Here is a 14,530-nt window from a genome sequence, read left to right on the forward strand (position 1 = left end):
ACAAGGTTTTTAACGAGGCAACGAGAGGAGCACCAAGTTTGGGCGACACAATGGGGAGTGTTTAAGTAAATCTCTATTTTGTGTCTGACCCAAACTCTAGGTTACTTGACCTAGTGATAATAGGGTTTAATTAGATAATCTCGGAGAATCTTAGAGATTCCTATTCAATGTATGATTACCTTTCCTTGTACAATTTAGATTATATGCCTTGTAATCCTCTATATAAAGAGGCCCCTATTATCAATGAGAATACACATCGATTTTCTCTCAATTCCCGTTTCTCTAAAACAATATTTTTATTTTTATTTATATGATTATTAAGTTGTTTGTGGGTTTAATTTTAGATAACTAGATTGTAGAATGGTCTGAAATGATGAATGATTGCATTTCAAAATTGAGAACGGTTAGACAAAAACATATACCAAAGAGACTACTATTGGACCGAAAACAGATGGATCGGAGGTGGGTAACATTTCTTTGTGGTGTGATAGCTCAATTTATAAGCTATTGATTTTCCTTATTCACACTTAAGATTGTCAATTGTAGCAAGGGTAAATAAGGGTCTAAGGTTATAACTACTCAAAACAATGTTACAAAAGTGACCACTGTTCCTAGCGAACAGCAGTTGAAAATCTAATTAAAAACCCAATCTATACCAGTCAGAAAAATACGAAAATTTACAGACATGTACTAGACACGCAAGGCTTTCAAAAACAAAATTTGAGAATTTTTGGATGTCGTATACTATTTAAAATAAATACAAAAAAATAGAGTACAGAAGCAGAAAATAACGAAAACTGGTTTTAAGATGGTTTGAAAACAATATGATGAAGATAGTTAGGGAACATGCATCCACTCCTAACAATCACACATAAGACAATTTGTTCAATCTTAATTCAATTAATCTAGATGGAGATGCTCATGTTGGCTCGGTACACTTGAACACAACCTATTACCCTTTCTTACTTCATAAGCTAGGCAGGAAGTGCTCTACACCTAGGCTATTCTCTAACATGCAACCTAAAGGTACATTTATTAGATTCAATAAGAAGAGATCATTAAGGTCTAAAAGAGTTTGAGACATCACTAGGCATCGCGGTCAACTTAGCACCTTGCTAAACCTAGGACTTAGTTTACTTGATAGTGAAAACTAACAATTACTTCTCTAAAAGGTTTGAGGAATCCAACTATTGACACAGGCATCAAACAATCAAAGCATTAGAACCCTAACATGCATACTAAGCGTGCATTCAAAGCATACAAGCAAGCATTCATCAATGAAAAATTAGTAAACTAAAGTCTCATCTTGAATTAAAAGAAAATAAAATCAAAGGTCAAATCATCTTGTAGTTCATGTCTAGCGGCTTCAAGCAGCCCCCTAACTAATAAAAGCTAGTTAAACATGGAAGAAATAAAACTAACTAATGAAGGGGAGGGAGGGAGGGAGAGAGAGAGAGAGAGAGAGAGAGAGAGAGAGCAAGCTGCTGCATATTGATGTCCTTTTATATGCCTAGAGGTTGCCTTCATCTTTCTTGTTGTGTAGAAAATCCAAAACCTAAAAGAATTAGGGTTAGCATGCTCCGGTGGAGTTTTCCTATTGGCTCTTGAACTTGATGACTCATTCCAACCATTCACATATCGCCACTTGTCCATATTAAGTTGGAATATGAAGTACAAACTCATCCTTGGGCTTCTCGGTGTGAATTGGGCATTGAAACTTAAATTCCCGTCCAACCATAGATTCACTCACAGCCTGACATTCTTGTACTAAATCGGCCATAACTTCTTATAGAAAAATGATATTGACGAGCCGTAAAAAGATTTGGAAACTAGACATCAGAGGCTTTCCATTAATATAAAGATCAACATCTGGTTTATCCGGAACTGGTCTCAGTGATCTGTCGAAATTGACTGATCTGTATAGGCAGATTTTCTTCTTTTCTCCTTCTTTGCTCCAAATACATATAAAACATAAAAACAACTAAATTAACCATAAAATCAGTTAAACTAACAAGGTAAATATGGGAACTAACAATAATAATGTCACATAAGTTAAACTAACAAGGTAAATATGAGAATTAACAATAATAACGTTGCATCATTATGCTCCTATCATGGTGTCTAGTCCCAATAGAGAAAAATGCACCAACAGTTCCCAACTCGTGTGCATGGGCCAGTTTGATACCCACACTCTCAATGGTATCAATGTGATACCTAAACCCATATTTCGCTATCGACGAGATACTTCCATCAGATTTCACTGACGGCTCCTTTAAATGTGTGATGTGGTGAGCACGTAGGCCCCAAAAAAAGGGCAAACATGTCTTTTTACCCAAATTGCAACCCTAAATGATCAAAAGCCCGAGTTTCCCTCCATTCTCACAAAGTCCTCTTTGAAAAAGCTTGTCAAAGTCGGACCAAAACTTTTATCCCTCCAAAATTTCACCTTTTATAGTTTTATCTCCAAAAGATTTGAAAATCTGACTGGGAGTCTGAGTGGAGCAGTACACAAACTGAATCGAATCTCTGACAGTAGCGAGATGGCGAAGATGTAGAGGATCTTTAGGGAGTCTGGACCACCCCTAGAAAGTAAGTTTTGGATTCTACTCAATCTTCTATTCTTATATGATGTTTAGGGCTTAGGGGAAATGAGTTTGATGCCAACAAACAAGCATGGTCACACTTTTAAAAATGAAACAAGTTTTAAAAAAAATCTGGGTTTCATGGAATCTGTCAAAGCCAAAAGCGACGAACATATGAAAATCGATTTGGTCGTGCTACTTGATTAAAGAAAGAGTAATATGGAAATGGATTTGTGCGTTCTGGGTTTTATAACTATTTTGTTCTTGGTGATTGACGCTTAAATTCAAATTAGGGTTTTTAAATGTTCTATTCCCAATCCAGAAAAATTGATTTGGGAAAAGTTTGAATACGATTCATATTGGGTATCTTACATTATCAATGAGGGTTCCTAATAGGTTAGGATGTTATTGTCTCGTATTGATGGTTAGGGTTCATATTCTGTTGTTTTTACAGTTCCTGAGCATTTATACACCATGGAAATCTTTCATGGTGGGTATTTTGACAAGCAATTGGATGGGACAAAGAGTAGGCAAGGTTTAACAAGATTTTTTTTGGGGGGGGGGGGGGGGGGGATCTACCTAGTTGGGCTAGATCCCGAGTTAATTTCATGGGTGGAGATGAACAATATTACCTATGCATTGGGATATAGGGAGAAGCTCATCTCATACCTTTTCAAGCTGTCTCGGACATCAAGCACTGAAGAGTTTATTCCAATCAAGAGGGGGGGGGGGATCTACCTAGTTGGGCTAGATCCCGAGTTAATTTCATGGGTGGAGATGAACAATATTACCTATGCATTGGGATATAGGGAGAAGCTCATCTCATACCTTTTCAAGCTGTCTCGGACATCAAGCACTGAAGAGTTTATTCCAATCAAGAATGTTGCAGATGCTATAGAAATGGTGAAGGTGATTCCTCTGAATAAAAGGCAGATTTTAGTGTACATAACTGGAAGTGGTCCTAGGAGGAAGAGAGAGGCAAAGTTGGATGATCTGAAGCCCGATGATCCTGATTAGGAAAATCCACTCAATAGGTGCACAACATAAGAGAAAGAAAGAATGTTTGAAGCAGCTAACTTGCTTGGTAGCCAATTAAATACATCACCTTTTAGAGAGCTACTGTGGGGACCAGTGTTCCAGAGATAATTGATCTTGAAGATGAGGGTGGTTCAGATGGTAATGAGGGTGAAACAAGGGTGGGTAAGGGCTTAAATGTGGGAAGAAAAGAAGGTAGAGTAAATGTTGAGGTTAGGTCAAGTCAAAGCACATTTGCAAGTCTTTTTGATATTGTGCCAGATGTGTTGGGCTCACGAGCAAGTACAAGGCAGAAAGGACACAGTAGGAAAAGTGGTCAAACTAAAGGGAATAAGGGTAACTTAGGGAAGGCCACTACTAAACCTAAAAGGGTGAAGCATTGTGCCAAAAGGAGTTGACATGCATGCCTCTACCACAACTGCTTTAAACATGAAACTTGAGGATATAGAAAGAAGAGAAAGAGAGGCTGCTGAGAAGGCTGAAAAAGAAGCTTGGGAAAAGGTTGAAAGAGAGGCTGCTGAATTAAGAGAAAGCCAAGCTATTGTTGAGGAACAAGAGGAGGCTCAGAGATTGAGAGAAAGAGAGGCTGCTGAGCAATTGGCTAGGGAGGAGGAAGAGAAGAGAGAACAAGATGCTGCAGAGAAAAGGGTAAGGGATACTGTTGTTGTTAGGAAGAAATTAGAAGAAGAGTTGAGGGAGAGATTAGAACAGTCACAGGCTCATAGCAAAGCAAGGAGGCTACTATATCTGATAAGGGAAAAAGACTAGTTCAGGATGCAAAGGTTAACAAGAGGGGGAAGAAACCAAAGTAGCCAAGGTATAACACAAGAAGGAAATGGAGCTATAGCAATGCAAGAACAGAGGAGAGGGTAGTTGAGGATGATGAGACAGATTCAGGGTCTAATTTCTATGTTGATTCAAATTATGATTTGGAGCATGATGGGTTTAATGATACAGACTTTGAAGAAAATATCACATGACTAAAGGTTGTTGAGGAATTTGATGACATAGGGTATAGAGGCTACTATTCAAATGACCATGGAGATTCTGATAACCTTGTTTAGATGGCAGTGAAACAGAGGAAGATGAGGATGGGAATCCACTTCCAAAGAAGAAAAATAGGAGAGTGAAGATCAAACCTTGGATCAGGTCTGTGGATTTGAGAAATCCCAAGTTAGGTTGGGATTGGCTTTCCCATACTCAGAGCAACTTAAGGAGGCTGTTAAGGAGTGTGCAATCAAAAACTAATTGGGATTGTGGTTTGAGAAGAATTCAAAGCATAAGATTGAGGTCAATTGCTAATGGGATCGCCCATTCAGATTGTATGCTAGTACTTCCAAGGGTGAGGGTCCAACCTTGATCATCAAGACCTTAAACAACAAGCACACCTATTCTCCTGTGGAAACAAGCCACTTCTTGAATTACAACATAAAAGCTTAAGAGGTACGAGTTGATCTGTTGGTGGATGAGAACTAGTCAAGGGTTGGGATCCACAATCATATAGAGAAGAAATACAAGCTGGATGTGGGTGTTCAAACCATAACAAGAGCAAAGAGAAAAGCAAAAGGATGAAAGAAGGCCACTACATCGATCAGTACAACAGCCTTGCTGCTTACAGGAAAACATTATTGAGAAGTAATCCAGGTTCAACTGTGGAGATCAAGACCTGTATAGATCGTGACATAGATCTGTTTTGCAGCATGCAAGAATGGGTGGATGAATGGCTGCAGACCTATAATTGGTTTGGACGGGTGTCACATAAAAGGGCACCATTCTGGACAGCTATTGATAGCAGTTGGCATATATGCAAACAATGGGATGTTCCCAATTGCATATGCCATTGCTGAGGCTGAGAACCAAGAAACATGGACCTAGTTTCTTAAGCTGCTGAAATGGGATCTGAAGAAAGAAACCGATAGTAGCTACACATTCATACCAGATAAGCAAATAGGGCTGGGGAAATGCTATTGCAGGTATTTCTTGTTTAATTTGGAATTTACTTTGTTGATTTGATTTCGCCACTTTGGGATTTATAAGTGTTACCTTTTGTTGCTGGTTTAATTTGGACTTGTACATTTGCAGGTTGGTTTCCAAATGCTGAACACAGACACTGTGTTAGGCATTTATATAACAATTTCAAGGCCAAGCATCTGGGAGAGGAGCTAAAACAATTGATTTGGAATGCAGTAAGATCAAGCACTATGGTGTGGTTCAACAAGAATATGGTTGATCTAAGGAAGCTAAGTAAGGCAGCTTGGACTTGGTTTTAGGACAAGAATCCAGCACAATGGTCTAAGGCCTACTTCAGAGATGAGTCCAGGTGTGACATACTGCTCAACAACCTTTGTGAGTCTTTCAATGCAGCCATTGTGCCAGCTAGAGATAAGCCCATCATAACAATGTTAGAAAAGATTACAATGGATATGATGGTGAGGCAATCAAACAGAAGAGTGGCTTGTGAAAGGTGGAAGGATTTGGTTGGATCTAGAATCAAGAAGATCATTGACAAGACTAGTCAGAGAGCAACATAATACAGAGCACATAGAGCTGGGGAGCTCATATTCCAGATCATTGGCTGTGGAGAGCATGACAGCAAACATGCTGTAGATTTGGGCCTCCATACTTGCACAATTGTAAGATGTGGCAGCTGAGTGGGATACCCTGTGTTCATGCCATCTGTGCAATAAGGTTCAAGAAACAGGAAGCAGCATTATATTGTGATGACTACCTTATGCCCTCAACCTATATAGAGGCCTACAACCCCATAATCTACCATATTGTTAGCCAAGAGGATTGAGAACATGTTGATTACACCATTGCACCTCCACTTTTCAAGCAGTAACCTGGTAAGCCTAATATGAAAATGGTGAAGGAACCAAGAGAGAGGAATCAGACCACAACCCCACCTGCACCTAAAAGAGGAAGTTGCCTAGGACTGGTATCAAAATTTCTTGTAGAGTATGTGAGCAGTAAGGACACAACAAGTTAGGTTGTCCAATCACAAAGGTAGCAGCAACTGTAAGTCCTTAATAATGAGATTTTTTTATGTTTGGCCATTGCCATTTACTTTGTGTGTGCGCACTAATAGTTTCTTGCAAATTTCAACAGGGAGGGGGTTCATCTAATGGAGCAAATCCTAGTAACAAAAGGAAGAGAAGCAACAACAAGGTATGACACAAGTTGAACTTATTATGCTTTGTTGAACTTTAAATTGCAGCATGTTTGTGTGCTTTATTGAACTTCAGATTATGTTGTCAACTTGTAATTTGACTTCCCAAAATGCTTTATTTTTTTCTGCCTTTAGTGATATTGAAATGACATTTCTGGTGATTGTCCTGCTTCTTTGTCTTTGATTTTTGGTAGCCCAAGAGAGCATCTCTTCCAAACGGGTGTTCTAACTTGAAGGACCAAATCATAAGGTCAAGAAAGACTTGAAAGAAGATGAAGGAAACTGCTAGTGGTACTTCTGGTGTCAATACAAGTGCATTAGCTTCACAAAGTATGCAGCAACCTCCTACTCAAAGTAGTCAAAATCTTGTTGCAAGAGGTGCACATAAGAAGTCATCCCAGCCTATGCAACAAAGTCAAGCTTCCTTTGAATGGGAAACACTTTGAACCTCTTTACATTACTGATTTTTTGGAGTATATTGGTTGCAGCACTTTCAACTCTTTTGTTTCAGTTTTAGTTGAGGTTGTGTATTAAGTGCTATTGGACAAATTATGCATCATGGAACAATATATATGTTGCCCTATTTTAATTTCTCCTTTGTAAGACCTGATGTGATAATTGAATGGGAAGTTTGGTTAGATTTATGCTCATTACATGTGTTTTCAATGCTTACCCATTCTCCCCACTAAATTAGATTTTCATTTTATGGAAATTTGTGTGGTACGTACAGTACAAAAATAGAGGGAATGGTGGTCATTCCCCTGTGGAAAATGGCGGGAAATCAAGGTTTGGTAGAGTCTGGGGTCATTTAAGTCATTTCATGGAATTTTTAGGCCCACGTGCTTGCTACGTCACACATCTAACGTAGCTGTCAGTGAAATCTGACGGAAGTATCTCGTGGATAGCGAAATATGGGTTCAGGTATTACATTGATACCATTGAGAGTGTGGGTATCAAGTTGGTCGGTGCACAAGAATTGAGGGACTGTTGGTGCATTTTTCTCGTCCCAATATTTAGGTTAAGCTTTTTTTAATTAAACAGTGCAAAGTTGTTGTGATGATTGGAAGGGAACTAAATGACACTATTCCAAAACGCCAGTGATACCGTATAAACTACTATTGAATGTGATATAAGACCTTGTGTGTATTATAGGATATAAAAGCCATTAATCATTGTTAACGTAAGGTTCCACCACTATCTATATGTGATTTGAAAGGTTCAGTGCCTCTTCCAAGTTATTTACAAGTCTATCATTATTCTTTCATGACGTACGTATCAGGTTCTGGCTAAAACACAATGAAACAACTGTTCTAAATCTAACTATGTCTATTATTATATATGATCAGTCCTTACTAAACAAGTAAAATATAAGTGGTAGCTAGCCAGTCACTGATATGGAAATAAATAATTATTCTTGAAATAGTTTTGTGGCCAACTTCTCTCTTGTTGAAACCTACTTTCAATTTTTAAAGAAAAGTATGAATGCTTGAAGAAGATTAGATCGACTAATAAAGTGTTGGCCAAATCTCAGAGCCAGACAGCTACTTCCAGACGCAAATCTTTTTGTATCTTATATTTTAAAACAGTTATACATTCTGTCTCATACCTTTATATGAACAATGCATGGTTTAGGTGCTTCTCCACTGAAAACTTGTATTCCTCTTCTAAATTCTAAAGCAAACTCAGGATAGGATCAGTGAGGATGTATGGTTGATTTATAAAGAGCAGTCCCAGAAAACTAAACATCTTAAGACAAAGGCATGCAATGTATGTAACAAGCTTTCCTTCTTCTTTGTTTTTGCTTTAGTGGGTATGCCGTATGCATGCATGTGATGAAATAAGTTCTTGCCATTATATAGTGAAAGTTTTGTATTTGTGGTTGATAAAGAAAACAAGTAAAAGTAAAAGAAAAACAAGTGCCTAAAATATGCCAAAATTGCCTTACTGTGGCAAACAGAAAAATATCCATGAGTAATCAAATTTTGTAATTGTTGGTATCTAATTATTAAAATATAAAATCCATTGAGAGTGCAAAGTTGGAAATTTAGGGACCCTACCCATTAGAGGAAAACAACAAAGGAATAAAGAGGAAGCAAAAGATATGAACACGGTCCAGCCATGGCTGCAAGGGTTTGCAGATGTGCCTGGTCTAATTTATAGTTGTTTCAGGGTTCTAGCTATGAAGATACTATATGCAGACACAGGAGAGAGGAAAGTGGTGCGTACGGAGGGGACTAGATTTAACAGCTGCCCATTTTGATACAATATATACTTATATAATTGCATCATTTTGGAATTTAGAGGGCAACCAATATGAAACATATGAAATGATTATGCACAATTGCTTCTACAAGCTCTCGCTCAGTCGCTGGCGTCGGGTGCCGGGTGGACCAACCCATTTAGGGAGCCGGCCAGCACTGCCCCATTTGCCATGGCCTGTCAACTCAAACTCAGTCGCCCTAACAAAATAAGGAGACGACCCCTACCCACCTCTCTGCCTCCCTTGTCTTCCGCTCACTGCTAACAAATGCACAGTTGCTACATATATAGCTAGACTGATCAATGTGATCATGGACCAAGATAGGAGTTAAACTACTCTTGTGTTTTTGAGCATTCTAAATGTCGATTGAGCTCCAATTAATGGTTAGCTATCGATCGACTACATAGATGTGCACATCGGTCGGTTTAGGGTTTAGAGATGACCCTTGTCCTTGAACTTTATAACTTAAATTTTTTGAAACGTTTGAGCTAAAACTCTAGGGGTATCTACATGCACATTGTTCATTCTATTACAGTATGGCGGAGAACTTATTATAATCAATGTCATATCTATTGTGAATATAAGTATTAAAGATAACTATTCTAGGCATCGAAACTGGTGCTGCGCCGGGTTTGGGAATGCTGGTAGTGTTTCTAGGGGTGTTTTTCTGTTTAGGGTTTTAATTTTGGAGTTTGACGTCATGAACTGGGTTAACTGCTGGTGTTCGTTGCTCATTTTGCGGCGAGATGGTGCTTGGGGGCGATTCAATGGTGATGGTGTACTCTTTGTTCTTGTGGCAGCATTAGGGTTTTCCTTGTTTTCTTGTTTTGGGTTCCACATATCAAACCAGCATTACAGTTAGTTTAATTTTTGTCAATTGTACATGTTTGGATGAGTGTTTTCTTTTACTCAATAGGATCCTACTTCTGACCAACAGTATTTAAAGGCTCATCCGATATGCATGGAAACATGTTTTTTTTTTTTTTTGTTTCTTCTTTTTTTGGCCATTGTAATGGTGTGCTTTTGAGATCCAATGGCATCACAGAAAACTTTTGTACACGCAGAACACAACATTTATATTGTTAATGAACATGAAAAACGATGACTTTTGATAATTATTTTTATCCAAATCCTGAAAGGTAAGTACTTCTTCTGCACCAAACGATCAGTATATTATTGACATGCCCCGGCCATTTGGGATTTTACCACCATCACGTATATGATACAAGACCTTTTCCAATTTGATTTTTGGTACCGACACTTGTACCATATAGATACCACTGTCTCCACTTTCCCCCCACTCAATCAACTAGACCTTTCACTTCAATTCCCAATCAGCTTCGCTCATCACACTTTGACACTTTCTACTGATTGGTCTGTATAGGATAAGGTCATCATCAGCGATCCTCTTCTTCTTCATCACCTTTTGTCTTCTGCTGAATTTTATATGTGCTTCCGTAGTTTTATTCCAAACCCCATTTAAAATTCTAGTAGATTTGTTATTCTTCAAATCTTCTTATGGCATTGTTGTTTATGGAGTATAATTTGTCCTACATTATTTACGATGGGATATTGACGCATTATACTAGAATAAAAGTAAGCCATGCTTATCGTGTGCTTACGCAACTTAATTGGGGTCATAATCTACTAACAACGTGGATACTAAAGTTGTTTTAGGTGTTCCAAAGCAATTAGGTTTTGTTTATCTAGGTTCCTCTTCAGTAGATCGAAAAGACGCATCTTCAACAAGGTAAGATAGTTTGCACTTAGCAGCCCCTAGTGTCGAGCCATTGGACAAGCTTTTTATTTTTTTATTTTAGAGAAATTCGAACTTTTAACAATTAAGTAAGATATCATCTATGTGTGCTAGACTAACACTTCGCTATATGAACTACCTCTTCGATCAGTTTAAAATCAATTTTGAAATACATATCTAAGAGTCAACAAATTTATCACATTCTTGCTTTAGTGTTTGATAATGTTGAATTTTTATCAAAAAGAAGTACGTCATGAACCACAGTGTTAGGACATCAATATAAACATGGTACGTATTTGGCTAGTATCAACATGCCAAAACTATAGAATTGATTACCAACCACCATAATAAGCTTCCTAGTACAATCCCAAAGGCTAAAGTCTTACTGTTGCCAAACTTGGAACCAAACAGAAGTGCCGAAGTGATCAGTCTCTATCCTTCCTTTTTTTTTTTTTTTTTTTTTTGTGGCAAGGGCAAAACCCAGACCAAAGAAACAAGACCACACCCCAACCTAATCTTCTTTGAATAGCTAGTTAGTTATCAATGATGAACTTCCACATCTTAATTGGTACATAAATGAACCAACTTGCCCAATTATTGAAAACCCAAGTTATCTAACTCTATATGTATATATTGATTGGTTACTCCCTATAGTTAGCTGGAGGCCCTACCATAAAATTAAGCCAAGAAATAGATCGATTGCTTGGATACTTAATTCGAGGATTATATTCTCTAAGTATCGAGGACCACAAACTTGCATTTGTTTGTCCCACACTTCCACCATAATGAAACTAGCAACTAATTTGGTAATGACAGCAAATCTTGAGCATGATATACTCGACATTGACATTGTGTGGGAAAAAAATGCCCAATTAATTTGTCTATGTGGTTATGATCGTCATCACTTTAAACCTAACTGATCGAAGGTACTAATTGCGTGAGATCTTGTCAACTTCAGGGCTTTTGGTGTCTCCATTACTAGATTAATTGTCCCACTTGAGAGTTTCCTCCCACTTTTTTTGTGTGAATAACAGCCACCGAATGGTATTAGTTAAATTAATTGAACCATGGTTATTGAGAGGCTTCATTTCTTCATTTTTTTTTTTTTTGGAATTTTCTTTTTCTCGTGGAGAATGTTTTGCTAAGATGTTCTTGAAGGTAAGTAATTACTGTTCTTTTATAAGATGAAAATATAGCATGATATCTCCCTTTTGAAAGCAAAGCCAACTGTTACAGCCAAAGCTTTTAGAAAAGGGTCTTGAGAGGAATGAGTATCCTTTTGATTGCGTGGATATAATTGAGAGACAGTTGAGGCCTACTACTGTCTTCTCAAATCTTGAATGGGAGATAATCATCTATTTCAAAAACACAGGATCGGACAGACTATAACCACGATCGGTCAAGATTTGTTAGTCTAACTATCATCCTAATTATAAACCCTTTTCACTTTCTAGCTCCTAGCACTACTCCACAATCCACATGATGCATGTGTGGTCAATTGTGAGTATACCTGGCTCATCTTCATCCTTGGAAACAATAATTCTGTGAAAAATCTTCGGTACAGTACGTCCCAAATGTGTTCGATTTTCTTTTAGATTTCAAGACATACAATGCACTATTTACCATAAGTTTGTGGCCGGTTCAATTATTAGGTGTTTGCTTCTTGGTAGTGCCATTCAAATTTACCCTTTTGCTTAATTACTTTAACCGAAACAGAAACAGAAACAGTGAGAAAACTAACTGATCGAGAGAGGTGATATACTGAGCTATATATATATATATATATATATATATATATATATATATATATATATATATATCTCGATCAACCAGTCATGGACTCAAGGTAAATGAATGCACGTACTCAATGGAGTACTTCAGTAAATGGAACCCAAATTGTCCTTCATTAACTCAGCTGGAAAATGCAATGGAGACAAACTTGTAATTCTCTCTAAAGGTGCAAAAATTAAAGAACCATTTTCTCAGTTATTTGTTCCTACTTTGCTCTTCATGTACAAAGTACTTAATAAGGCGCAGGAATATTTCCATGGATAACTAAAACGTACGCTAAGAATTCCCTTTTTTTTGTTTTTTTTGGCATGGTTCTAGATCCTAAATTATGCCCAAATGGCCATTACTGACATGCCTCCTGCTCCTAAAAGAACTGCAATGTACGACCATACTTGGAGCTTTATATTTGATTGCAGTTTAGGACCCATAAATTCAGCGGCTAGCAGATCCACCAGTGCCATATAATTGAGTAGCCCTGAAGAACAAGCATTTAGCAGCCCTTCCACAATCAGAGACTTCGGACTGTTGTCTTCGTATACATTAGACAACGCAATCCCTAACACTATCCCAAATGGTGTTGTGCATGAAAAGAAGAACATCATGATTACTTTCATCTTGCTTCCAAATTCAGCCTACAAGTCATACCAAAATTAGAAAATAGTGATCATATATTCATGCCACGTTAACAATTTTAAATTAGTTATATAAGACTAATTAATCACCTGAAGTATGCACCCTCCTAGACCCATTCCTTCAAATAGTTGATGGAAACAAATTGCAGCAATGAGCGGTCTAATTGTGCAAGGGTTTTCAGATGACCCCATTGACAATCCAATCACTACTGAGTGCACTACAATACCTGTTTCCAATACCTGCATCAACACCAAGTAGATTCCATCCAACACTCGATTAATCAATACAGAAATATTGATCCAAAACCATAAATATTCGACAATTAGAGAATTTATGTACCTTTGCCACAATACGATGCTTCATCAATTGTTCCTCCTTAGTATTGATCCCCTCCTCAATTTTCCTTTCACGACCATGTCCAATATCCGCTGATTCGGCGCTCTCAATTTTGGTACTGTTGCGCAAGTCGCCATTACCAGTAGCTCGAAGAAAAGATTTTTTATAACGACTCATCGAAATTGAATCCACCATCATACACACAATAGCCGAGAGCATTGCCACAAACGTCGTGAAGGGAAATTTCCTCCACGGCCTTTCAGGCAAGCACTCGGATGTCAAGTCTTCAAACGAATCGGGTAACACGTGCATGTACCCGGTCGCGAGTATGACACCGGATGCAAACGCCTTGACCACCACAAACAGGTTCTTGTCGGGCTGAAGAGCCGGCACCATGTGCGAAAATAATGGCAAGCAAACCCCGATCATGCTCATGACTAGTATGGCAGCTATGGCAATGATCTTCATCTTCAAGGCCTCCTCTTTGTTGTGGCACTGTGTGATCTCTTTCCCACATTGTGGCGAAACTGCCGAAACATTGAGGGGCCCAAAGCTTAGGAGGAGGACGAAGATGGCAAGCAAGAAGTGTTTGGTTGCCATGGTTGCCTAGCTTAGTTTCTTATTGATGTGGATTGTGGACTGTGAAACTGAATTTGTTGGAGGTCCATATGACTATCGTCATATATATACTGGTTGAGGTCAAGGTTCAAAGGTTCAACGCTCGGTGAGCGTCGACTCCGGGATGAAGAAAGACTGTGGTAAGCGTGTGCTGAGGTTCGGCTTTCCCTGAGTTTGAGTCAAACTCTCGTGCAACGTCAGCAGTTTCTCTTGCCCTAATCAGCTGCATGGCTGACATGGGAGTTGAAAGGGCTTACATCACATGAACATCACGTGTGATAATGCCGGTTGGCTCGTGGTGTTATAGTTTTTTTGTTTTTGTTTTTGATAAAGAGATAACATTTTCTTAG

The 14,530-nt window shown here is 38.3% G+C and overlaps 1 protein-coding gene across 1 annotated transcript; it reads right to left on the bottom strand.

Annotated features, from left to right (window-relative positions):
• Nucleotides 1-12,693: 12,693 nt before the first annotated feature.
• Nucleotides 12,694-14,327, bottom strand: LOC112195846 (fe(2+) transport protein 1). Its single transcript, XM_024336063.2, has 3 exons — nt 13,566-14,327; nt 13,316-13,465; nt 12,694-13,225 (listed from the first exon to the last, which is right to left on the bottom strand). Exons 1-3 carry the CDS (start codon nt 14,160-14,162, stop codon nt 12,920-12,922), a joined length of 1,053 nt encoding a protein of 350 aa, XP_024191831.1. The 5' UTR covers nt 14,163-14,327; the 3' UTR covers nt 12,694-12,919.
• Nucleotides 14,328-14,530: the final 203 nt, after the last annotated feature.

This window comes from Rosa chinensis, chromosome 4 (assembly GCF_002994745.2).
Source record: "Rosa chinensis cultivar Old Blush chromosome 4, RchiOBHm-V2, whole genome shotgun sequence".
In the NCBI taxonomy this organism is placed as follows: domain Eukaryota; kingdom Viridiplantae; phylum Streptophyta; class Magnoliopsida; order Rosales; family Rosaceae; genus Rosa; species Rosa chinensis.